Source organism: Pezoporus wallicus, unplaced genomic scaffold, assembly GCF_028554395.1.
Source record: "Pezoporus wallicus isolate ANWC-B61680 ecotype Strahan unplaced genomic scaffold, APGP_CSIRO_Pwel_v1 contig_227, whole genome shotgun sequence".
Lineage (NCBI taxonomy): Eukaryota > Metazoa > Chordata > Aves > Psittaciformes > Psittacidae > Pezoporus > Pezoporus wallicus.
This window is the reverse complement of record NW_026635704.1, coordinates 5,236,498-5,262,806: the sequence shown is the minus strand read 5'-3', so window position 1 is coordinate 5,262,806 and position 26,309 is coordinate 5,236,498. Positions and strand designations below refer to the sequence as shown.

The following is a 26,309-nucleotide window of genomic DNA, read 5'->3' as shown; positions in this document are numbered from 1 at the left end:
TTTCCTCTTTCCAAAGTCTGAAGAGTCCTGTTCACACAGTTCTCTGAGTCCCAGAGGCAGGAAAAGCTTACAGGCGTAGTCTATGGTAAAGCCTCAGTCAGTCTTTCACACGGCAAAGCAGGGCTGAAGTAAAAAAGTAAAAAAAAAACCCTGTTTATCTTTGAATTGTATTTAAAGTAAACAAATAAAGCCCATCCAGAAAAGAGAAGCATCCTACAGATTTGCTCCTATTAACTGTTTTAATGAGCTCTAATATAGAGTATCACAGTGCTGCATTGTAGATCATGAGTTTTCTAGTCATCTGTGGAATGGGATTAGTAAATTACAGACTTATCATTTTTTGTTTAATTTTCAGTAATTCTTGTGAATACTACTAAAAATAATAATTTGTAAAAAATGGTGTAGTGGGATGAACTAATATGTTCAATAAATGAATGTTACTTTGATATCAGGAAGTTATTTCTAGCCATTATAAATGAATATCTATTGACAATCAGTACTGAGATTTGTCATTTTTCGCACCATGCCATTTATCGTTTTTTGAACCAAAATGTGCCTGTTAAATATGGAAAAGGAAACATTATTGACTCTCCCCTCCAAATTTCAGATAGTGAAAACCATAAAAGTGACCGCTGTCATACCTGTGCAGCTTTCTGAAGACAAATGTGAATCACAAATAAAGGGAGCGAAGCTGGCCATTTCCATATAGTTAAAACAGAACCCATTCTGTACTTAAATATACATATCAAATTATAAATAGCATTTTTCAGACTAAAAATAGTCTTTTGCCATTTTTTCCTTACTAAAATAAGAGTCTGGGAGAGGTTGTAGGTGTAGGATTTTTTAAATTTTTTTTTTTTTTTCTGTGCAGCCTGTTTAGCTCTCTTCTCCAATGCCTGTGGATTGAACTTTTCTTATACTTGAATTCATTACCTTCATTACCATTCCTTTATATTCAGTTTTAAATCAATTAGGCAACTCTCCTATTCATTTGCTATAGTCCCAGAAGAGAGAAGACTTGTTCTCTTCAGGTGGTTCTTTTTTTTTTCTTGTGGAAAGCAAACCAGTTATATTTCTTCGTCTTTGTCTATTCCAGACACTGTGTTTTCCAAGAAAATACTTTTCCCAAAAAGACTAAATAATCTGTGGGTTTGGGGTTTTTTGTTTAGGTTTTTTTTGTTTAGGGTTTTTTTGTTTGGTTGTTTTTTTTTTCACCTATGACTTCTAGTAGGAGGTATCATGCTATTGGTTTCTGTGGATCAATTTAAGTTCTAACTTTTAATTAGACACTCTACGCTTTGTCTTGTTGAGTTTGTAATGTTTAAGAGAAGCCAGTCAAGATGATCTTTATGAGTAATAGTCTCACATATATTTTACAAGTGTATTAATAATAAAGGCTTTTGTTCTGGAGCTCCTTCAAGAATTTTGAATCCACCATTCATAACCATTTCACATATGGATTTTGGTGGGGGGGCAAAAATCCTCGAATTCTCTGTAGAGCCAAGCTGAGTTACATTTAAGGCTCATGTAGTTTGTTCATTTGAAGAAAATGATGTGTGCCTCTGAAATGTGCTTTACCTTCTTCCTTTTTTAGCAAAATTATTGATGTGAATGCATAGCATGTGTTGCTTGGCCATATAAATCAATTATTTGGTCAAACTAAGATTTCCTGTTTTAGAACAGCAGTTAAAAGAGTTGAAACCAGGTGAGATTAGTTTTTTCAAGAATCAGCAGAAGGTGAAAAAGATTATGGGACCCCAGTGAAAAGCTGCAAAGCATCGAAGAGTTCCCGTTTTCATATACATAGGCACAAAAAAAGATGGGAAATATTTACTATGGGGCCAAGTATTTGAGCAGTTGCCTTTCTGGACTGCTGTTCATTTATATGACAACTCAGGTTGTGGTGGTCAGGATTTCTGTTGGCTACTGGGAGACCTGATGGGGGCCTGTATGGTAAGAGACAGTCCCCTCTCTGTCTGGGGCCAGTGGGGAGTGCACATGCATCATACCTTTCCATGGTCTCCTCTCCTACTGAGCGGCAGCTAAGGCAGAAATTATACTGCTTCATGGTATTGCCTGGTCCTTTCCCTTCACTTTTTTGTCCTTTAGCAGCATCCTGTAGCTTTTGTTGGGTGAGAACAGCAAGAAATAATTCTTACAATATTCATATGGTTCTTCAGTTGTGTTGTAACCCATGAGTGTCCTGGTAAAGTCTGGATGCGGTTGCCCTGCATGGAAGGGTGGGTGTACTGAGCAGGCTGGAGTGCAGAGGGGCTTGTTAGCACTCTAAATGAGCTGAGCTAGTTTAGGTACTCAAATTAATCAATGTGTGGCAGTATGTTGTTCTCTAGGGAATAACTTACCCTGTTTCTTGGCAGGATAAAGTAGCCTGTGTAAAGCTTCCAGATGTTGTGACTAGTAAAAAGGAAAAACTAGCGTGGGTGGATGTAACGTAAGCACATGACTTGGCTATGCATAGAGTCCTTAAGGAGTCTGAAAGCTGAAGAAACGTACTTTAAAATGAAACTCTTAAAATGTGGTTTGAGACTGGTCGGTAGCTCTGATAATTAGGATCAATCAGTTATTGTCTTGGGGAAAATATAATGTTGCTTTTAAGAAATAATAATTCTCCAAAATCATAACTAACCCATCTGCTTGCTTCCTGCTGTCTGCAGCCATTCTTGCTAGAAGGATATTACAGTGGTAAAAACAGTAGTTTAGAAATAGTAGTGCAAAATATTGCTTTCCAAGTGTTGTTTTTGGTAACTGTCATGCCATGTCAGAGAAGCCGGTTTATCAGCAACTCCGAATTCTAGGAATTTTAAGGAGCTGGTAATTGCCTGAAGTACTTCCCAAGTAATAATTTAAGACCAAGTAATTTTTAAGGCATAATAGTACATTCTTCTTTGGGCATCTTACAAGCCCTTTTTTTTCCTTTTAAGTAAGCTGTGCATCACCCATGTTTATTTTTGAAGAGGAAATAACTGCCTTACTGTAGAGTAATCCTATTTACTGTTACTTGTGCTGCTTCTTTAGCATTTAATGGTATGATGAATTTTGATGTGGTTTTGTGATTTATGGGTGAGTTTAATTTTATGTACCTTGTCCTTGAAACTCTCTGGGTTATAACTGGTATTTTAAGGGTACTCTCAATGTAGTGGTAAGTAAATGCTATAACAAAATGAGTTTACTATTTCCTATATAGATCTTAAATTCTGCTGGACAAACTACAAAATCTAGGGCAGAAAAACAAATCACCAGCTGTGTTGATGGTTTATAGAAGCTTGGTAGTGCAGGAGCCTTGCCCTGGTTGAAGCTTCTGAAGTCAGGAAATTCTACTAAAACGATCTGGTATCGTTATATAGCATCAGACTGGGCATATACCTTCATGAAGAGTGCCTTTTGGGAGGTGCTTATTGGTGTTCTCCAGTTTCTTTTGATGTTTTGATGATGGCTGTAGCCTTCAGTTTGTTGAAATACATGTTTCTATGAAAAGTGCATCTTTCTTGTTCGCTTTCTTGAGTGAATGTTTTCGCTAGATTTGTATATGTGGGGTTTTTTTTCAGCCAGCAGTTGTAATTCTAGTAATTCTAGTAATCTGGTAATTTGATGATGATATATTTTCTGAGAGTTTGCTAGTGTTCATAGGGCACGGATCCTGTTTCATGGACAGGTGAAACACACTTTCTGATGACTGAGAGCCCAGTCTCAATGCCCTCATCTTTGTGTCAGAGAACATGACAAGATGTCATCTCTGCCCTCTTATGCCTGCTGCCCTCACTTTTTCAGTCCTCCAGCCATGTGCCAGATCACATGAGGGAGCAGGTTGGTAGCATGGGACTTACACTGGCCTTTGTGCTCCTCAGCTGTTACACAGCTCGTTTTCTTGTGCCCTGCCTACACAAGATGCACAGTATGTTGAACTGAAGGTGAAACACTGCACAAAAGTAGAAACTCCCCAGTTCCCATTATCAGAGTGAGGAAGTGAGAGATGGAGATGGCCTCAGCCTTGTGATCATTTGCCTGGTAAATCTGTGCCTAGTTTCTTCCTCCTGAGTCACTAATATCCCCACCTGTAGGTGCTGCTATATGAGGACCACCCACTTACATTTCTGTGCAAGCTGTGCAAGATGCATACACCAAGTAGCAGATGCAGAGCAGGAAGAGAAAGCAGACACTGAGTATGCTGGGTTTCATGTTTCTTTAAAAGAAGTAACTTTAAATATTTGTGTAAAGCAAGCCAAGCAAGTAAATGTTACATTGCTCCTGAATCTTTCTATTAGTTAATCTATAAAGAGTTGAAAACAGCTGTTCCAGATGAGTGGTTGCCCACTGATGATAAATGGTTTAACTCACATGGGAAGGCAGTAAAGTCTCACAGAGTAAACATCTGTAAAAGTAACATACAGACTTCTGCTTTTATCTTGCCTCCCCTCTTGGGGAACTTGAGGTAAATAAAATTGGTTGTCAGTATTTTTTTTCTTAACTATGACTAACAATATTCTTTATTTTTGTTTCCTTACCTAGGGTATTTATGTAAGGGATGCACCTCTGAAGGACATAAAAGTGTTCAATTTTCGCCGATTTGTAGCTCTTTTCAGTGTGGTAAATGCCACAAAGAGGGACGCTGGCAACTATCGCTGCATGATTCGGACAGAAGGAGGAGTTGGTGTATCAAACTATGCAGAACTGATAGTCAAAGGTATGTCAAAATAAAATTCATTATTTGCAAGCTTGGTACATGGAATTGCTAATTCAGTAAGAGTACCATCCATAGCCTGTTAAAGTCGATAAGAGGTTCAATAAATAGACTCTGTTTATGTAAATCTTAAGAGTCTATCCAGCTGTAACAATGGAATGACAGAAGCAGCCAGGGCTAATTAACCAGTTACTTGTTGATTGTTGTTTTAAATATTTCCCCAAAATGCACTGTTTAGAGCTGTGTATCTTTCAAGTTTTTTTAAAGTATGAGCATAATAGTGGCTGTTTACCTCCTTTGTGGAGACTGCTTTCTAAAAACATACTTACTGCAAAATACAAGAGATTTACACTAAAATGAGCACATAAAATATATATACTCCAACATATGCAGGGCTGTTTTTAAAAACAGCAGGAAACACTTAAATAAAATGCATACAGATCTGTACATCCTCATTATAGAAAACTGTGCTAAACCAATTTTTAACATTCATTATGTTTAAATTCCATTTTGCTTGCTTGTCTGTGAGATGAGCAGGTGTTGATTGGAAAGGAAGAAACTTGAGCTATGAGTTAGACTGGGGAATAATAGTAGAAGATTTAAGAGAATCATAATAAAGAAACAATTTTCCAAAAGCAGGAATATGGTTTTAATGGATGCGGATTAGGAAAAATGGACAGAAACAGGACAAGACAAAGAGAAGCAGGTTGCAAATAGCCAGTGTGTGAAGATAACAGGACAAACCAAATTGTAGCGTTAAAAGTGAGATGAACTATTAGAATGGACAGATGGAGAACAAAACAGTGGCTGAGATGAGAATATAATTATAAGGCATGGTGGAAGAAATTAGGTTATTTCAGTTCAAGCATGAAAAATAAAAAGAAATAAAAGGGAAATAAAAATGGGTGGCCAAAAATGGGAATGTCAGCAAGGAAAGAAATTGTGCAGTATAAGCCCCAGTAGGAATAGCATCTTTCACACCTAACAGCAGTGAAAATGAGGAAGAATGGAGACTGCCTGAAGGAGGCAGATGGAAGACTTGACTACATCAGTGACAGGAGGTACAGAAGCTGAAGAATTTAGATTTTTCCAATTTCTTTAGTTTAGGGAGTTTTAATTTATTAGTGCTCCTTTTGAGGTGTAGTAGTTGAAATTATGAAGTGTATCATTACAGCATCTGTGCTTACTCAGATTCTTTCAGAAAATTTGCACTGGGCACTGTGGACAAATGGATAGCCTTAGGGTGTAATCCCATTAACTACTTGTAGAGTGGCAAAGTAATTATGGTAATCCCCGTTGCCTGTATTGGAGCTTTTATGAGGCCACCTGCAGGTCATTCCTTCTGACCTAAAAAGACCCATTTTAAACATTGTGCTGTAAAACCTTAGATGACTATACTGAAATAGCAGCATTAGGGGCTAATTAGTAAATACGCTTTTACATTGATGGCATATAATTAAGAAATTGTATTTCCTATTTTTTTCAGCAGCCTTTCTGCAGTGTTAGTTAGCAGAATTCAAAAATAATGGCTCGATTTTGGTGCAGCTATATCTTTTTTTAATCCATTACCATCAATAAATCATGGAAAATGTACATTTACCCATATTGCATGTAATGCTTAGTATACTTGGGAATTACTGATGGCTTAATAATAGTATGTGTAGAAACAGTGGTGTAATTACTCCCTGCTCTTTGTTGGAAACAATGAATCTAATTCTCTTCTCGTTTACACTAGCGTAACTAAACTGACTTAGTAGGAATTGCCCTGGAATTACATTGCCAGGATGACAGGACAATCAAACCTAGCTTTTGTAAATTAAACAGAATCAGTTTTTCACTATTACTGTGCTCTGTTTCATTCTGGTTGCTGAATTTGTAACTCCAGTTGGAAATAAGTAAATTCTTCTTTTTCAAAGTATCTTTGCTTTTTAATTAGGGAGCACGTTACAGCTCTGTACAACATTCATTCTACTTCATTGTAGACATAGTTTCACTAAGTAGGAACTTATTCTAAGTAAATTCCAATTACTTACATAAACCTCTTGAAGGTTTGTAGTGTTGCTGTAGCATGGTGATGTGTAGCATTGGACACCAAGTACCAGAACTTTTGAAATCAGCAGAAAGGCCAGTAGCAGGTGCTGAAAAATAAACCCGAAATCACAAAGGAATAGGAATGCAATCTGGAAGATAAGAGATATGTAAGTAACTGCCTGATGTTCTTTCTTTCCCTCTCTTTTGCTTCTTTACCTGAGCAGATACAGTCATAGAGAGGTTTAATCTGTATGGAGGACAAAAAAAAAAAAAGGCAATTAAAGAGCTGTCAGTTAATCCCGTGTTATCTCATTAAAGAAGTGTAAACATGAATATTGTCTAGATCACGTGAAAAAGCCTGTCAGTGAACAATTAGTCTGGCCTTAAAAGCGAAGGAAAAAGAATCAAGGGTATTTTTTGAAAACTTGTTTGTGTTATTTGCCTTTTAGAGGATGGTGAAATAAAGTATTGATTGATCTATTTAAATAAATCCTGAAGGGGAGGTTTTCAATTTACTTGAGTGTTTGTTCTGATAGGAGAGGCTGAAAAGACAAGTGCCTTGTCATTGTGTGTGCTCAAACCGCACGCTATCCTCATCTAAGTTTGTTGGAGAATTGGATTGAAATGTCACTTTTTCTAATTGGAGACATGAAATTCTTGTCTCCCTTGCCTTGTCAGATCACCCACTTATTGTGAAAAACAGCAGTTTGTATCTAATAGGTGACATAAAAGTAATCAAACATCAAGCAAAAGGAAAATTGTAGGGTGGAATTGATTAAATGTATTTGGTGAAGTAAATTAGACTTTTACATACAGTCCCTAGGTTGAATTTTTCTAAAAGTGGGCAGACCCAGCACTGATTAGGTTTAGAAGAGCAGAATGAGTCCGTCTGACCAGACATCAGATTATTACAGAGTTCAGACTGCTTATTGAGTTCAAACAAGGTAAACCTAGGTGTCAGATTGACTGAAAGGAGTTTTGTTAGGTTTTTAAGGAAGGACATAGAAAGGTAGCCATCTGTAATACAGGCAGCTTAAATGTCTGCATCTTTCCAAATGGAAGATTTAACACCAAGAACAGAAACAAACCTATTTGGATATCTACAGCAAACAATTTATTCTGGAGGACAAAATCATTTTGAGAGCAAGAGACAGTAAGAATATATTAATGGCTGCTTATCTTTAGTATCAGTTGTTCTTATACATTAAGTATACACAGGTACTTAACATCTCTTTTCTCTCTGCCAACTACCCTTTTATGCTGGATCCATCGGTCTGTCTGTACCCCTTTTTTTACAAACTGCTGGTATGAGGACTCTATTTTTATGGTTGCTTGACAAACCCTGTCATGAAGTCCTGCTTTCAGATGCTGTTATTTTGACAAACTGACTCCAGGCTGATATTATCCTTTGTGGGTGTGTGCCTCAGCCTGAAGGTTTTGAGAAAACCTCCCGCCAAAACAGATGAGATAGTTCAGCCATTTTAGCAAACTTGCTTTAAGAAAGTGCTGAAAAACTCTGGCCTTTGAAGCAGGGACTTTTTTTCAGGAGGATAATAGTTAGGTCAAAACCACTGTTTGTCTGTACCCATGAAAGTCAATTTAAAAGCTACTGAATAAAACCCAAACTTGGAGTGGGCATTTAGGGTAGATGAATTTAGAACACTTAGGTAAACAGATGTGGATGGAGTAAAAGTATTGCAGACTGGGGCACCACTGTCTAAAAAGGAGAGTTGGCAAGTCAGGACTGGACAATTCAGAATGAGTTTCGAAGAAACTGTGTTTGGGGAAGAGAACTCTTTGTGCCTTGCTGGCATGGGTAGTAAAAGTACAACTGCTACTACTATAGGGTTTAGCAGGAATGCCAGCTGATTAGATTACGCCTGCATAGGCTTACCAGTGTATAGTACAAGGACACTTGTTTTTCTGTAAAGTTTAATAATAGGTATAAAATGGAACAGTTACTTTTTTTTAAATAATGACTTTAAAAGTAATTTCAAGAACATTAGGGTAGTGGGCCAGGTCAAGTTTTCATCCTAAACAATCTCAGTAAAGGAACAGTGTAAAATTATCTCGTGTTATGCATCATAGTGTTTAGAGGTATTGTTTAATTAAATAATTAAATGTTTTGGCAGGAATTATTTAAAGCCTTTTTTTGAGAAAAAAAAAAAAAACCAACAACAAACCAAAAACAGAATTGCATGAGGAACTGTAGTGTTTCGGTCACCTCCATGTTTTTTGTTATCCGCGGGGATATTTGTTGTCCTTCATCCGCAATTAAATGCTGTAAAAATGACACTGTTCTTCATCATTCCCAATGGCATGGAATCATTTGCATGCTCAAAAGAGGAGCAGAGGAGCACAATAATATGTATATATGTATATGTGTATATATATATATACAAAAAAAATGTGGGAAAATGGAAGAAAGTAGTTTTAAGGCTGTTTAGTTGATTTCAAGACTATACAATTATGATGATGTGATTAGTTTTATAATTATTAAGACCTTATTAATGTGGACATAGCATCAGAGATGATTGATACTTTATTTTTATCACTTCACCTGCTCATGATGTGCTAAACAGTATCACATGGGAATACCATGGTATTGACTTTCTAACAATTACTGTTTAATTTAAGAAATAAATCAGATTGCAGGATTAATGTTTTTTCCCTGTTCCTCTGTAAGTGAAGCCTGGCTCCATTCTCCCACTCACCTCAGAAGAAAAATCGGAAAATATTATTATTATTGAAGTAGATATCCTCCCCCCCATTTTTTAAATTAGCTCTTCTGAGCCACCAAGGATAAACATGTATTTTTTGTGTGATGCCTTTCCTCTCCCTATAAGAATTTTAAAAGAACTGCAAAACATAAAGATCTTAGGATCTTACAGAAAATATCTGGAAATTCTGTATTATTCTGTGTAATTAAAATACAAAGCAGTGTAAATAAAGGAGTTGACATTTCAAGTTTCCAGTTAATATAGAAGGCATAAGAATGAATAGTTTATATGAATAAAGTTTCTATGCAAGTACGGTTAAATTTGGTTTTATCCTCTGCCTATGAGAAGGGTTGCTCCTTATAAAGGCTTTGTCTTTTTCTCATATTTACTGTAAATGTAGGGTAACATTAGAGCATCTGCCTGAAGCCTTCTGACTTCTGCAGATCTCTGGTTTAGTAGGGTGGCCACTGTTTCCTTTCCATAAGAGATTATGCTTATCTCCATTTGTCACAGAATTTAAAAGCACTGAATTTGAAATTATAAATGAACTTACCTTTTTTTTTTTTTTGAGTTAATGTTGTATTTCAAAAGCATTTTTAAAGGGTTTCCCAGTACTGGACAGCGTTTTTTTTTTAGCTGTTTCAAGAAAGATCTACAAGGAAGAACTTCTCTTTAAGCTAACCAATTAACCTAAACAGCCAGTGCTAGAAACTTGTTTCTGCAATCAGTTGAAATTCTTTTTCTGAATATCCCTAGCTGTAAAAACACAGGTTATTGTACCATTTTTGTAAAGGTATTAATCGCAAAGTAATTTGAATGATATGTATTTCAGACTACCCTGGTGGCAAACAGTAAAACTGCTTTCAGTGAAAGGTAGTGGTGCTGCAGCCTGATACTTACCTGATTAAGTGATTGAAATTTCTCAGTATCCTAAAAAAATTAAACCATTCTGTCTAAAGAACAAATAAAAAATAACAATAAAAAAATAACATAAACAAATAAAAAGTCAGAAGAACAAGTTTCATATTTCAGTCATGAAATTGGCTCATTATATTTGGTAGTACACTGTATTAAAGTGTCTGCTTAACTCTGGATCTCATGTTTTTAACCAGTCACTTAATAATGAGCATCATATTTATAATGAAAGGTTCATTTTATGTAACCTCAATCTCTGGTAAGAAGACTAGTTTTAGTATTAAACTACGTTACTAGAATTAAACTGCAGTATATGTAGGCTTTGATAAAATAATGCAGCTTGCATTAACCTTTTGCACTGTGGTCACAAAGGAATGAAAAATATGCCCTGAGGGATAAAAAGACAATAAAATACTGTCTGTTTCAAGTTCTTGTAATACTTGGAATGAATTGTTGTAACCACTAACCTTAGTGACCTAACTCCTGAGTTCGCATTTTGAATGGCACTTCAACAGCTTTTAGTAGCATTTGAAACTTGAAAGTAATTAACTGTTCTTTCAGCATGGCTAAGTAAATGCCTTAGGATGCTCTATAAAAGTTCCATTTCATGTCTTGGTTCACAAAACAGCCTAATGATTTAAATTGATGCTAAATCATTTTGAGGCTGTTTCCAGACATGTTATTGCTGTATGAAGCCTGAGTTTATATACTTCAGGAACAATAATTTCAATAAAACTGCAGTATGACTCTAACCAAAAGATGACATCAGTTTGCCATATACTGCTACTGACATATAACCTTGTTTTCCTTACTGATTTGAAAATGTAAATAATATTATTTTCTTTATGTTTTGGAATCTGCCAGAATATAATAAGCAATTTTTATGTCTATTCCTATCAGTGATAATTAGTTAGATGTCTTCAAAGGCATTTTGGATTGTTGCTCACTGTTTCATGCTCTTTATTACAATAATCAATTTGTTCTGTTAAGATGAAAATATATATTGCTGGTGCCTTTGTTTGCCATTTTGTGATGGCATATTTCAGCAATTACTAACAGGTCACACAGATCGAAGCTTACATACAAGTGTGCAGTGCTAATTAGAGACTATCTATCTGAAGCATAGCTAATCTTCAATGTACTTTGTGCTCTGTGGGTTGAGTACTCTTTCTGTAACTAAAGAAAGGTATCCTAATGCAGAATAATTACATGTTTGTTAAAATAGCAAATCTGCTATTTTTCAGGAAACAGTAATACCTATTTCCAGAGTTCCTTTGTCCCCTGTGCATCATTCCTATATGTTTTTTGCTTTAACTCTTGACTTTGAAGTCTTTGAAAAGAGTATGAAAAATATAAATTCAGTTTCTTTTCTGTTTGACTACCTATATCTCAGCATGCTGGAAAATGGTTAGCAGAAGAGGATAAATCTGAATCTACAGCTTAAGGAAGGCAGATGTTCTACATTCATTACATATTCTGTGTAGCCTTAAGAAGGTGGCAGTGTTTGCTGATAGATATGTTCAGAATATTGGATAAAACAATGCCTTATTACAGCAGTCTGATTTCATTCTACTTCAATATATTTAACCAATGGAAGGGGTATTTTGTGCAGCTGTGATGTATGAAGCAGCAGAGTAATTTCCTGGTTAATCAACAGGAAAAAAAAAAAAGAATTTATTTTCCTTTAAAAGGAGATGAGGTCTGCAAATTATTTCTGCAGTCTAATTTTAAATGAGGTGTCTATCATCTGATAAAGAAAAGTTGTTTTAACAGTTAAACTTTCGAAATCTTTAGAATGCCAACTATCAAAAGATGCTTGCTCTGTGAGACCAGGTACTGCTTCTGTGTGGCAGCAAAAATAAGCCGTAACATCAGACTCATATGAAAGACTAAAGAATTCCCCTGGCTCTCATTTAGAAGCTCTTTCTGTTTAACCAGGATAAAGGACTTGAAAAATGCTGTATTTATTCTGCTTACACTGAAGTCTATGAAAATACGAAGGCTGAGTAGCACAGTCTATGAGAAATAATGAATAAAAAATTCATTTTGTTTTCATGCAGAACTCACTGTTCTGGTTATGTCTAAGGATAGACTGCAATAGCAATTTTAGCTTAAAAAAAATACAGTTTTCTGTAGGATTTCTATTTACATCCAGTAAGAACGATATTTTGATAGGAAAACCTGACGTCATCTTCATTTTTAAACTGTAAGTTATAATTTGCCATGTAATGTCTGATGACTAGAGTATCAGTTGTACCCAGTTTGAAGTTACTCAGAATAAAACAAAATTTTCATATTAGAATCTCCAAGTACATAAGCAACACAGTTTGCATATTAGATTTTATTGGAAATAAGGTTATCCTAGTGATTATTTCTTCATAACTCTAGTTTTATGGATTCTTCAACTCTAATATAGTGCAAAACACATTGCTTATTTGAATGTTTTAGAAGCAGAAAAGAATTACAGTGTAATCATTGCTGTTTTTTGTAACTTGCTATGCTTCAGAGCCACCAGTTCCCATTGCTCCACCTCAGCTGTCCTCTGTTGGTGCAACTTACCTGTGGATACAGTTGAATGCCAATTCTATCAATGGGGATGGACCCATTATTCAAAGGGAAGTTGAGTATCGAACTTCAAGTGGAAGCTGGTATGACATACAACCTGTGGACTCCACAAGCTATAAGATTGGGCACCTGGATCCTGACACAGAATATGAAATCAGCGTATTACTTACAAGACCAGGTGAAGGAGGAACCGGCTCTCCTGGCCCAGCTCTCAGAACAAGAACAAAATGTGCTGGTAAGTACTCAAAAGCAACTGGAAATTTGTAAGCATCTTTCTAGGGTTGAAAACGTAAGTTATTTCACTAGCAGTTTTTACTGTGTACCTTAAACCATCAGGCTGCAGGATCTAAGACTGAATGCCTTTAAGTATAAGCTATTGGTGTATGTCAGCTACAATGACCTTGAAGCCAACCTTCAGTGCCACTGTAGAGATGCCTGTGCATTCTTTATTGTCAGGTATGCACTGAGCTCTCTCCATTTCATTACACCCCTTCCTTGCCAGTTTATGTTTGATCCCAGGTTGTTTTTTTCTTCTCTCTCTCCCTTTTTTTTTTTTTCTCCCTAGTATCCCAAGCCTGATAAAAATTCTCTTTCTTTTGGGTAAAGTTCCTTTTTTCTTTTTTTCAGTGTCAGATATATCAAACTTGCAGACAAAGTGGAAAGAGATCCCGTGTAACAGCAAAAGTATGCACTGTTAAGTCTCAATTAGCAGATGAGGTTTAGCAAAGGGCTGCTTTCCTGAGTGACTGACAGCATGTCTTTTCTTTAAGTGAGGTAGTGTGATTTATTTTCCTGGGTAGCAGTCTTGGCTCCTGTTTTGGATGTTATAATTAATAGTGCTGACCTCTGTAAAAAGAATTCAGAGTAGACCTATTATACAAAAGCAATTGTACAGTAATTTTCAGGAAGACTGGCAGTGATATTAATTTGGGATTCAACTGCTCACAGTATACTCTGACCTGGAGGGTTGTTTTTTTTTGTCGTTAGTATTTTGAATCTTCTTTCCGCTGCTGTAAAGTTGGTGGAAGATAGGCAGAAGTGTATGTAGAGGAAATAGGACTAAGCCAATGGTATTAGCTTATTGATCCTAATCTTTTAAAGAATGACTTAGTATTATTTGTCTTTTTAACAAGAAAAATCACATACTTCAGTTCTTAACTGTGAGGTTGGCGAGGCACTGGAACAGGTTGCTCAGAGAAGTTGTTGCCGTCCAATCTCTAGAAGTGTTCAAGGCCAGGCTGGACAGGGCTTTGAGCAACCTGGTCTAGTGAAAGATGTCTCTGCCAGTGGCTGGGGGTTGGAACTATATGAGCTTTAAGGTCCCTTTCAACCCAAACCATTCTATGGTTCTGTGATTTCATGTATTTCCATTGGATATGAGAGTAAAGTTACTTTTTGTGAAGTCACCTGGCCACCTGTCAGTGGCTGAATGGCATTTTAGGTGAACTGACTGGTAAAATACCAAACATAGAATGAAATAGTTGTTGTCAGAATCCCAGTGTTACGTTTTGAAGATGCAAGCTTATACAAGTACTAACCCTTTTATATTATTTTTGTTTTCTTACTGTCATTACTGGAAAGAAGTATTTAATGAAAAATACCAGAAAGCAGTACTGTTATCATAACAGTTAAGTATTTAGTATTTATAAGATTTATATTTACTAGACCGAGATAATTTTAGCTTAGTCAAAAGTGAGGCATAAAAAAATTAGAGTTCCTATCAGGAGGCTTTCTAGGTGACTATGCCTTTCATAATAATGTAAAATTATCTGTCTAGTCAAGATAAGTATGTATTTAATACACAAATATTTCAGTTTTTTTTAATTAAAACAGTTTTTTCATAGTTTGATCATAATATAACATAGAGTGCTGTGTAAGTGAACCTGTCTGTGCTGAAGGCTTAGAATGTGGTGGGCTGATAGCCAACAACCAAGTACCCACACAGCCATTTCACTCAGTCACCTCTGCTGCAGGACAGGGAGAAAATAGAAGGAAGCAAGAAGACTTATGGTTTGAAATGAAGACAGTGTAATAGGTGAAGCAAAAGTTGCACTTGCAGGCAAAGTGAAATAAGAAATTTATTCAGCATTTCCCGTCAGCAGACAGGTGTTTAGCCGCTTCCTGGGAAGCAGGGCCTTGGCACACGTAATGGTTGCTTGAGAAGACAAACGCCATAAGAATGAACTTCCCCTCTTCCTCTCCTTTACTTGTGCTTTGATTGCTGACCATGACTTCATATGGTATGGAATATCCTTTTGGTCAGGTGGAGTCAGGTGTTCCCACTGTATCCTCTCTCCCAGACTCTTTTCCACCTTCAGTGTACTCACTGCAGGGACAAAGTGGGAAAAAGAGAAAGCCTGCAAGCACTGCTTAGCAGCATTCAAAACACTGGTGTGTTACCAATCTTCTTGTAGTCACCAATCCAAAACACAACACCATACGGGCTACTGTGAAGGAAATTGATTCCACCCCAGCCAGACTCAGTAGAGAGAGAAGTCCACAAGTTTAGTTATATTTTTGGCCATCATATCCTTTTGGTCTTTTCAGTGGTGCATACTGTTAAGTGTTAAAACATGGTTTCAGAGTCATAAACCGTTATGTAGTGGAAGTATTTTATTATCTGGTAATGCCTTGTAATACATCAGCATTATTTGTGTTTTCATTAAGCTAAATGGTAACTCTTTTCAATTAAAAGCAGAAAGTGATGGCTGGCTGAAAAATGTAAATTGTGTGATGATATTAAATCCATCTCTATAAATTGTCTTTTTTTTACAGCAGAAGATCCTGCTTTGAAGGTGTAGTGGTTATTGGTTAACTATTAGCAAATGTGACATGCAAATAAGTGGCCCAAGGGTTTAAAAAGAGATGTTGATAAACTAATGACAGTATAATTAAGCTGGGTAGGAGTAAAATAATGCCAGTCTCCAAAGCATACCATGGAATTAATAAAGCAGGAGTCTTAAAGAGGAGAGTCATTGCACCTTTTTAATTACTGTGATAATTGTATGCTGCTTGCCTGTTCCCTAGGGGTCTAGTGAACCACTTGGAGACTTGAAGCAGTATGCTAGATATTCAATAATCTTAATATTTCTCCAAAGCATTTGAAATATGTTTTCATTTTAGCAAAATGAGATTTCAGAGGCTTGTAATAGACAAGTCTTATCTGCAATTTTAGTAAATAAAAGCATCTATAATTAGAATGCAAAGGAAAAAAAATCTCTCCAGACTTGGTTGCATCACCTCAGTGGAGCAGTTACATGCTTTCTAAAGTGCTTTGACTTCCTTTTGATGAAATGTAATACAAATGTAAGTGCTTTTCCAGTGTAATATTCAGGAAGGCCAAGGAATTACATTCGGGTCCGGATTAGATTAAACCTAGACCGTGGAGTTCAGGTTTGAAAAAGAGGAGTTTAATGGATTTTGGCCATTGTGGATTTTGGTTTGTGGAACCACATTAGAGTCAGACTTAGAAAAAGGAATGTTTCTCCTTTCAAGATCTGAAATCAAGACCTCACCTAGTTGTCTGGAATTTGAATCACCAGTTGCTGTGCTCAAAGCTTCCTCTTCCTGCAACTGTCTCATATGGTGTTATGATCCTAGAAGAGTGATGCCAATTAAAAATAAAAGGGGGGGGGGAGGGGAAGAATATCCATCAGGAGACACATGACATAACATTTCCATCATACAGCATATCTCAAATTACTCTGAGGTATATTTCGACTCTGGCATAGTTGTAAAATAAGGATTCCAGAGTAGTCACACACAATTAGCACTATTTAGGAGCAGGATACCCGAATGCTGCACACTAAAGGCACTGTTATTTGAGGAGTAAGACTTTTAGCTTAGTGTGGTGCTCACAACGTCAACTACTACTATAGAGACCTCAACCACCCAGCCATTGCTAGCAGTTAAATAGCTGCACAAATATTTGAACAGAAGGAATCACCTTGTATGTAAGCACAGAACCAACAGTGGCTCTGCCATATGGGATATAATAAGTTTGAGGATCTGAGAATCAATAGTTATAAAAAAAACGCTCTTATGCTTTACTGAAGTAGATTGGGAATCCTCTTGTGCCTGAAAAAATCCAGAATCAAATCTCTAAATCTGGCCCAAACCCAGTAGAACTGCCCATAGTAAAACCTACGTAGGATTGTTGAAGGATTAATAAGGTAGACAGTGTTTTGTAGTTTCCCCTTATCTGTATCAGTATTTCTGTGGGTAGAATTATTTCAATGTTTTGCGGCATATTTTGTCTTTAAAATGGATTGCATGATACCAATCTTGATCCAGTGTATGTACCTGCACTCTAATGGTGAGACAGTGCCCCAATTAAAACAGTCTCCCAGAAAATCCAGAACTGCTATAGCCTCTCTATTAGGAAACTTTATTTTTTAACAATATGTCATTCCTTGAATCCACTGGTGAACAGAAATAGCATAAAGCAAGCTACTGGAGGAAGATAAAATAAAATAAAATCCTTTCTCCTGCTAAGGGAGAGGATTTTTAAGGCCTTCTAGGGAAAATCATTAACTTTCCTCATCATGTTTCTTTTTTCACTGTGACATATTGAATAATTCTAGAAAATCAGCATATTTTCCTTTCCTGAATCAGAAGACTCTACTGTAATTTAAGAAATTGAAAAAGAAGTAAAAGACTGCCATGAAAGAAACTTCTGATGGACTATCCCCAATTTGTGAGGTTTTTTTAACAGTCAGAACTAAACCACAATTATTGCCTTGGGATATTTGCAAAAAAAGTCACTGACAATTTAACCAATAATTTTCCAGGCAGAGAATTCACACATTCCTTGTACAAGGAAGTAACAGGAATGTCTTAATTAACATAGTTCATTTTGCTGTCTCTTCTACCCTATCACCAGAGATTGTCAGGAGGAAAGCTGTTACTCACAGTACAACTGAGCTCTTGATTCACTGCTGCAGGTTAGTTGTAAACTATCTGTTACTCCTGGAAGGCTTGTTGCAATCTGGAAGAACAGAGGAAAGGAACTCTTCAAATCCCCACTCTTAAAGATTATTCTTTTTCATTTTATGCATTTTGATCGCTGCTTTGGCTTCAGCTGGGTAATTTTTCAAGGTGTCAAAATAGCTAGTTCTGTGCTGGCATCTACTCGTGCTGTGAAGAAAAATCTGCATGTGCCAAAATGCTCACTGGATTGAACAGTGAATGAACAGGGATGGAATGAACATCCTCTTTCCTCTGATCAGTTAAGACCTCTCTCCTATTACCAGTTTGTGAAAATTATCATGTGTGGACCAGAGCAACAACCCTCTTTTGATTATGTAATGTCAACTAAGTTGCCTGTTTACTCTTCTTCAAAGGGGTCATAATTTACAAGCATATAAGACCTATAGCCATTTGAAAAACTGTAGGGACTTTTTAAATAGTCCCTAAAATTACACAGTACTGTATTGTCATACATTCTCTAACTGCATCAGGTTGCAAGAGACAAAAGTATCTTAAGGCAGGTGGTACGGGCCAGCACCTGTCTTGAGCCCTGCATGCAAAATCAGTGTGCTTCTGGCACACCAAAGAGTACTCTATGCCACCCCTTCCCTCCTACCCCATGACATGGAGCGCTTTGCCAAGTCCTACATGGTGGACAGTCTGCAGCACCTAGTGTATGACATTCTGAATGCTCAGTCATCTTCGTAGTTGATTTTCCCTATTTTCTACCCTCTTCTTTTGTCATCAGTTCTGTAGGTAGTCTCTCCCTTTGTCAGTGTTCATGCCCTAGCATGTCTTCAGTCTCAGTGGTACTGCTTATTTCCATGATCTTCCCCATTCTATATCACTATTAGGAAATTAGTTTCTTCCTAAGAACTTCTTCAGGTTGAAATGGTGGCTGCCTTTCTCTGTCCTTGCAGGCTTCTGTGGATCTTTTGACCCTTTTGTCTCAAGAAAGGAGGGAGAATCTTTGTGTCACTGGGAATTAAGTTCTTCCTTCTTGTTGTTGTACCTTGGGGGACTGTCTGTGAACATGTTCAAGTTTTTTCAGGCATATAACAAAGTCTTACCATGGCTTAGTTTTGAGATCATAAGAAAATGTCAACTTGAAGCTATAGTGCAGATTCTTTTCTACAGCTGTTTCTCAAAACTTTGCAATTTTATCTCAGAAGTTTGAAACAAGGTTGTGCAGCGGTTTTGTGTCAGAGCTAGACCTCAGATCACGGACACCTGCACCCTGAGGAGGAGAGTTGCAGATACTGCACCATTTTATATTCCATGGAAAAGTTCAATAGTGTTTCTAAGGTCACCATTCAAAACCTGAAGATGTAATAAACTTTAGTAGGAGGTTGGATTGATTTATCAGAACAGGAAGTCCACAGCAAACTTACATTTCATGTATGGGTTTTATTGTGAAAATAAATTACAGTTTTAAAAGAAATTTGAAATTGAGAATTCCTACTGTATCGTATACCATCCTTTTCCTAATACCTTTCCAGTATACAAATCATTCTCATATAAGGCTCACTTTCTCATAAGGGTAAAGGCTAGTATTGTTTTTTGTTGCAGCGTAGCAGGTGAATCGCAGCTTTTGGATGTGCAGAAAGTAAGCGCTTAGATTTTAATAGAATTCCAAGAAAATGTTACCTAGTAGGATGTATATCCATGTCTCTCTGTCAGTTGTCACTTCCCTCTGATTTAGAAACAAGAAGAATTTATTCTTGGAAAGGGCCCTACTGAAAATACAAATGATGTCCAGCTGTAACTACTGTCGGAAAGTTCTTCCCTGGCAGCCACTTGCCTGGAAACTAGGATCCCCATTGTTCCTTACTGACCTCTGATGCTGTTTTACAAAACAGCCTTCCTTGGTGTTATTGGAGATCTTGAGTCAAGGAAAAAAAAAAAAACATAAATTTCTCCCATAAAAAAAAAATAGGTTTTTTTTTTCAATCCACATCTCCTTTTCATCTCACAGTGCAAAATTCCCCTCTGTGAGTCTGGTTAAGTTCATGAAAGTTAATGCAGCTGCAACAACTGTCACTCCTATCTTCAAGACGGGCAAGAAGGAAGACCCAGGAAAGTACAGGCTGGTCAGCCTCACCCTAATTCCTGGGAAAGTGATGGAACAACCAATCCTAGAAACCATTTGCAAACACGCAAAGGACAAAAGCATGATCAGGATGGGTCCACAAGGGACAAGTCATGGTTGATGAACCCGATAGCCTTCTGCAATGAAATGGTTTGGTAGGAGAGGGGAAAGCAGTGGAGATACTCAAAAGCTGTCTGGACATGGTACTCGCAAGGGAAATTGCAGGTCAGTTCTCCATTCTGTGATTCTTCAGTCTGTGAATACAAACACTTTTCCTAACAGCAGCAGACAAGGAAGCTGGTGTTATGTAGAAATTACTAATCCCTGTGCTTTTGTGTTGTCATTACTCACTAAATACATATTTTCGGTTTAATTACAGAATCCATAGGTCTCACTGGAGAAACAGAACATTTTCCCTCCCCATCACCTGAAGGGGAGAGCGGGAAGGGGACAGGGAAACTACTGTGAAGGTCTGTTGGCCCTCTCTGATTGGACTACAGATGGCTGGAGTGTATAAGAAATATAGACACATTCTAGTGATGATGAAGACACAAGAGTATTAAACCTGAATGTCAGATTGGTTTATTTTGAGGAGCCTCTCCTTACAATGAGGGGAAGCATTTAGGATTCTTTTCTGACAATAATATTTGGGTTAATGGAGGGGTGAACACTGTGTTTGTATAAAGAACTGCCAGGTAGGACTGTCTTTGGTCATGTGAAAACCAGTTATATAAATGGAGACTTAGTTCTTCGCTTTATTATATTCCCATTTCAAAACATTTACAGAGGAAGAAATTAGCCTGCTCTTTGAGACAAATGAACCTTCACCATCTTATAGCAAACCTGAGGGGCAAAACTATTAATTTCACATCTGCCAGGTAGAGGGAACGTAAAGAAAACATAATGACCCTTGAGAAAAACTAGATAATATGATTCTCCTTATGACATATTTCCATCTTCACATTTGTTGCAGTCTCTTATTAATTCTAAGGACAATTCTAAGGATAATCTCAAAAAAAAAAAACAAAAACAGCCCACTCAAAAACCCAATTTTACCCAACTTTGATTTGTGAAAAATTTCACATTATGGTCTGAAAAAAAAAACCAATGTTAAGCTGGGAGTGCGCTTGTTATAAACAGAAGACTGGTATGTGAGCACCTTTCATAGTAATGGTACATTAGCTATACTTGTGATAAATATTGATAGCGCATTACTTAGGATTATTCTGTTCTGAACAAATTGAACATGAGCTGTTTCATGGATGCATTGAACCTCTGTTTTCAGGAGTATTATTAGTGAAGATTTATATGCACACAGTTCTCTGTTTTTAAAAGGAATTAGAAATACAGAAAAAGGAATTCTTTGGGTATAGGTGCCTTCCCTGTGAAGTTCCATGGGTACCTTGAATTTATCCTTAAAAACTTTCTGCTGAGCACTTTCTCCCCTCTTCTGAGGGGCAATTTTCACATCAGTAATTCCAGTTTTCACATCCAGTTGTACCATACTGCCTTCCTGTTATAGGCAAACTTCACTTTAGCAAATGATATGGGAAAGGATAGCTTTTCCTCTTAGTCACTAGAGAGGGTTTTATCCAAAAGGAAAGCAAAATCTTTTATACATTTGAAGTGGGTAAAGTGTATTTGCTTCTTTAATTTATGTCTAAAAGAATAACTAATTATGTGTGCCTGAGAGTGTGTATATGTCTGTATACATACACACATATATATCCCCATCAATCCAGTTCTCTTTTTCCTTTATATACATGTATGAATATATCACCCCTATGACCAAAGGGGACTTAGGCTCTGAAGAACAGGTTTTGTAATTAAAAAAAACACGAACAGTTGGGTGAAATTCTGAGCCCTCTCTTTTACGAGCCAGGAAAGTAAGATATCCCATGGACAATGGAAGCCTCATTTCTGAAAGATTTGTCAACTAAATATCATCGCCTTTTGACGGTAATCCCATTTGCCCTTATGACAGACCTGCAAGGCAGGAGGCAGCGCTCAGTTAACCAGGAGTCTGCTGTCAAATGCAGTATTTGATGTTAAGACTTCTGCTTCTCTACCCTGAGCCTCCTGAATGAGTGCACTAGCTTGGCTCTCTCTCATCTTCTGGAATTAAATTCTAGCAGGTCTGCATCAAATTTAAATATGATCCAAGTCGATTTGGATAAAATATGCCAGTGGTTTTAAAGGGGATTGAGAGATGGATGGATGCATGGACAGGCATGCTCCTCTGTTTTATTATTTTAAGGCTCACTGTTTTATTTGAGACTGTTAGACCATGTGCTAGCTTGCATAGCATCTTTGGCCAGTTGTGAAAACACAGAACTGCACAATTCTATTGGAGCATCTGTGAAGCATGAAACATCCAGAACTTACATAGAAACACTGAAATCTCTTAGTTTTGTTTGTTTTTTTTTAAATACTTTACAAAAAAAGTAGAATCATGGGTTTGCAGAACGAATGGTACATTAATTCTGCCTCACTTCAAAGGAAAATGCACAATAACACCACTCAGGTGCTTCCGTTCTTTTTTTCAGTGCTTGGGAGGCATTTTGGCTTTGCAAAGCTGTTTGTTTTACAAATGTAGAATTGTACACTGATTCTAGTCCAACCTTCTGAAAGTTCCCAGGAAGAAGGGCCTGTTCTGTGAGTTGTGGCTTTTCTGATACTACTTTTTTGCCATAAAGTACAATTACATATTTATAGCGTGGACTGTAGATGAGGTATCTAGTTTTAAAGCTGAAATCAGGACAGATGCTGATGAAGTTATTTTTTGATTTTGGAAGAAAAAAAAATCTCTTCAGAGTGCTGGGTCACTGCAGTACTGAAAATAGGTAACGCCATCCTTCAGTTCAAGTATCTCTTCTGGTCAGCGAGTGTACATCACGTTTCTAACTAGAGAGTAACAAATTTCATACAGTTCAGAGAGCACTAGACCTCTGTTCTGATAGATTTAAAAGAATGTTTCTGTTTGGTAATCCACCTAATTACTGCTGATTGTGGTGGTTACACAGGGATGGGCATCTCTGTGGAAGTGAGATTCTTCCAGACTCTTGCAGGCAACAAACATTCCAGACAGAAAAGTTGCTCTATATTCTTTTTTTGCTAGACTGTATCTACATGGCTAGATGGATTCTGGCCCAAAGAAAATAGAACATTTGATTATGAAGACACTGAGCAGACAAATACTTACTTAAATATCTAAAAGGAAATAAAATTGGAGATGCTGTGCATAGCATTATTGTGAAGTACTGTATTAAAAGAAGAAAATGGAGAGCAAAATAAGACTGCCAATGAAGTTGATTTAAGGGTCTTGCCTTTCAGTATGCTTTTTCATCCATAGGGTGATCTTTTTTTAGAATGAGAATTATGACCAACCATCTAAAATACTTTTAACAATTGTGTTTTCAATTTTATACTTCTGATGTCTGCATTTGTCTTTCAATATATACCAGGCTTTGAGCACTCTTTTTATTATTTTAAATGCATTAACAATTATCTGTGCATTTGGTTCATAATTATTCATTCTGTTCAGCTTGATCCAGTTCCTCGTAAGAAAAAAAGGTTTTCTTTTGGGAGAAGTAGAGTTCAGTTTTATCCATTAATTCATGATTCAGAGCCCTCTGAAAATGTTTTGGTTCAGAAATTTTGCAGTAGAAAATGATGTTTATAGTGGACTGGTATCTTTTAGTATTATACATATGGGAAAAATGCATGTAGAACAAAAAGGCAATAGTGTTTACTCTTGACCCGCAGAAGCACCTTTTCATTTCTAAAAAAGTTATATTCTTTGGAAACAAAAATCAAATTGTCTGTCAGTTACTTTTTGTTTTGACTGTTTCTGCAGATATTTTTCTTGCAATTAGCTAAAAAAAATAAAATTCAATAGTTTACTTAATTACGGTTGTACAGCATTGAGTTTGAGAGGATGAACCAATGTGTAACTGGTATGTTTGGCCAAGTAAATTAAAAAAAATAACTTTTAATGACCTGAGCGTAATTATAGATGGCCTTGGAATGACAACTGGCAAAAATTGTACTATAATTAAATTTCCATTATAAAAGTTTCATCTTTTTTGTCTGACATGTAAGGCTGGATTGTGAAGAGTATTCATTTATAAGAGGAAGAATTAGAGAGCTATAATTTATAATTCAGGATAATCAATGAAAGCATTTCTTTTGTCAAAAAAACCTTTCACTGACAAATAGCATTGCATTGTTGTTTTAAAAAGAAATGAAAATGTCTTCTCATTATTTTTTCACTTACTGTAAAAGGAGATGAAAAATTTTGGTGGTTGAATTAAGTCTTGCAGTAATTCAGAGCAATATCATGCAGATAGGGCGCTCAGTCTGTTTTCTGTTAATTAACATTAACTTTGTCTCAGTCTATATCTAAGAGTGTTCATGTAGAAGTAGGATCTTTCTAAAGGTCATCTTACCAACTTCCATTTAATCTAGAACAGAGTTGCTACCAGTAGAAGTGATAACATATTGTGGTTTTCAGACTTTCCAGTTATTGACTGAAACGGACCCTTTGCTTTCCGATACTGTGGTCTCAAAGAAAATTAGTTAAAACATTATGAAGCTACCCTGTTCATTTTTTACATAATCCTTCAAAGGGAGCTCCATCAAAGATCAGTATTTTAAAAAGTTTTGGCACCAGATTTTCAAAGGTAACTGCAAAGCTCAGAATCATTCTCATTTAACCAACAAATGGGTGACGCTTCGTCCATATGCTCATTGGTGCTCTGTATTTACAGAATTATTTTCTGTGCTTTTGTTATCACTGTTAATTAGACACAAGTCTAATTGTATAGTGATTCCTCTTACTATACTATCTCTTCATTACTTGAAATGTATATGCCATTAATCTCAAAATGTGATGCTTGCATATACAGAAAAGTTAGACTCTTGACTAAGTAAAATTGCCTTTCATCTTACCAGTGAATCTGTTAAATAAATGAATCTATTTCTGCTCAATTAACATGACAGAATAGTTTGGCATGAATCTTCCTAAGCTAATTTATTTTATTATGTGTTACAGTGACACACTGTCTGCTAAGCAGTTAATGTACAATATTGCACTGAGTTCCTGAAACAACTGACTTGAAAATGGGTGATTTTCATAACAACGATTTTCAGAAACTGTCTGCTAAAATTCAAAGTGATCATTTCTTCTGTGTGTACTACCGCTTTACTGTTAGTCTTTTGACTTATAGACCATTGCTTATGAAAGCAGTCAGTGTTAATATCTAAAAAACCTGTCAGAAAATTACTGTTCTGTATTCATTTTCACACTGTGCAGTAGCTGCTTTCTGAATGGTAGTGGAGGCCAGTTTGTAGTCTCTTTTCATTCAGACAACAGGCTTTGAACTCTGCAAGCTGATACATACACTGATTACTAAAACTATACAGTTTGCAATTAGATAACATCTTAGGGTTTATTCTGCATCTGGAGCTTTATAGATGGACCGTTCTTCAGCAGATCAGAATAGAGGGGTTTTTTTCCCTTAAAATTTGAAGGTTTGAGCTGTCTTCTGTTATTGAGAAGTTTTAAGTGGCATGGCCCTAGATGTCTTCTGTAACAACTGTAGTCTAGTATCAGTTGACTTGACAAGTTGAAATACTGAAATGGCAGGGTGATACAATATTCTGCCTTTGCAGTGTCTTAAAGATGCTTGAAGAAGAAAAAGGCATCCCTCATGGAATTTAGTGAACATGAGTACATTATAGATACACATAAACATTGAATTATTTCTTCATAGGGAATAGCTTATTATCTAGATAAAAAATGGGCACATCTAGTAGAGCTCAGCAACAGAGTAAAGAAAATCTTTATAAAAATTCTTAGATTGTACATAAATGGTGAGTTACAGCTCAGATTTACAACTCTTAAATCTAGGTTTATTTTTTTGAGCCCAGGTAACCAATTTCTTTTTTCTTAATTTTTTTGCACAAGATTATTTCTGGCCTTAAAGGAATGCTGAAGCTATCAAATGATGGTGAAAAGACATGTAATATCAGATAAAATAATTTTTAACTCGTTCTTAGAAAAAAATGAACTATATTTGCTACCATCTTCCAGCATGATGAAAGTGGAAGAATAGTTGTTTCAGTCTAAATTGTTAACATTCAGCAAAATTAACACAAAGAGTTGGTAAGAGACTGATAATGAAATATATGTGACAAGTATATGTACTGGTATCTGCAGGCCTGTACTTCCTATTACTGTACTCGTTCTCACACAAAACACCAAATTTAAGGTTACCAAAGCAATTCAGGAGATAATTAGTTGCTTTATTTTAACATGCAC

At 36.4% G+C, this 26,309-nt stretch overlaps 1 protein-coding gene across 12 annotated transcripts in view; it reads left to right on the top strand.

Moving 5' to 3' along the window:
• Nucleotides 1-26,309, top strand: part of PTPRM (protein tyrosine phosphatase receptor type M) — a 471,112-nt gene that overhangs the window by 175,300 nt on the left and 269,503 nt on the right. For all 12 annotated transcript variants that reach the window (XM_057397502.1, XM_057397501.1, XM_057397499.1 and 9 more), the window contains 2 exons: nt 4,528-4,702; nt 12,872-13,165. In XM_057397502.1, coding sequence (XP_057253485.1) covers nt 4,528-4,702; nt 12,872-13,165 — 469 coding nt within the window. The remainder of the gene's footprint in view (nt 1-4,527; nt 4,703-12,871; nt 13,166-26,309) is intronic.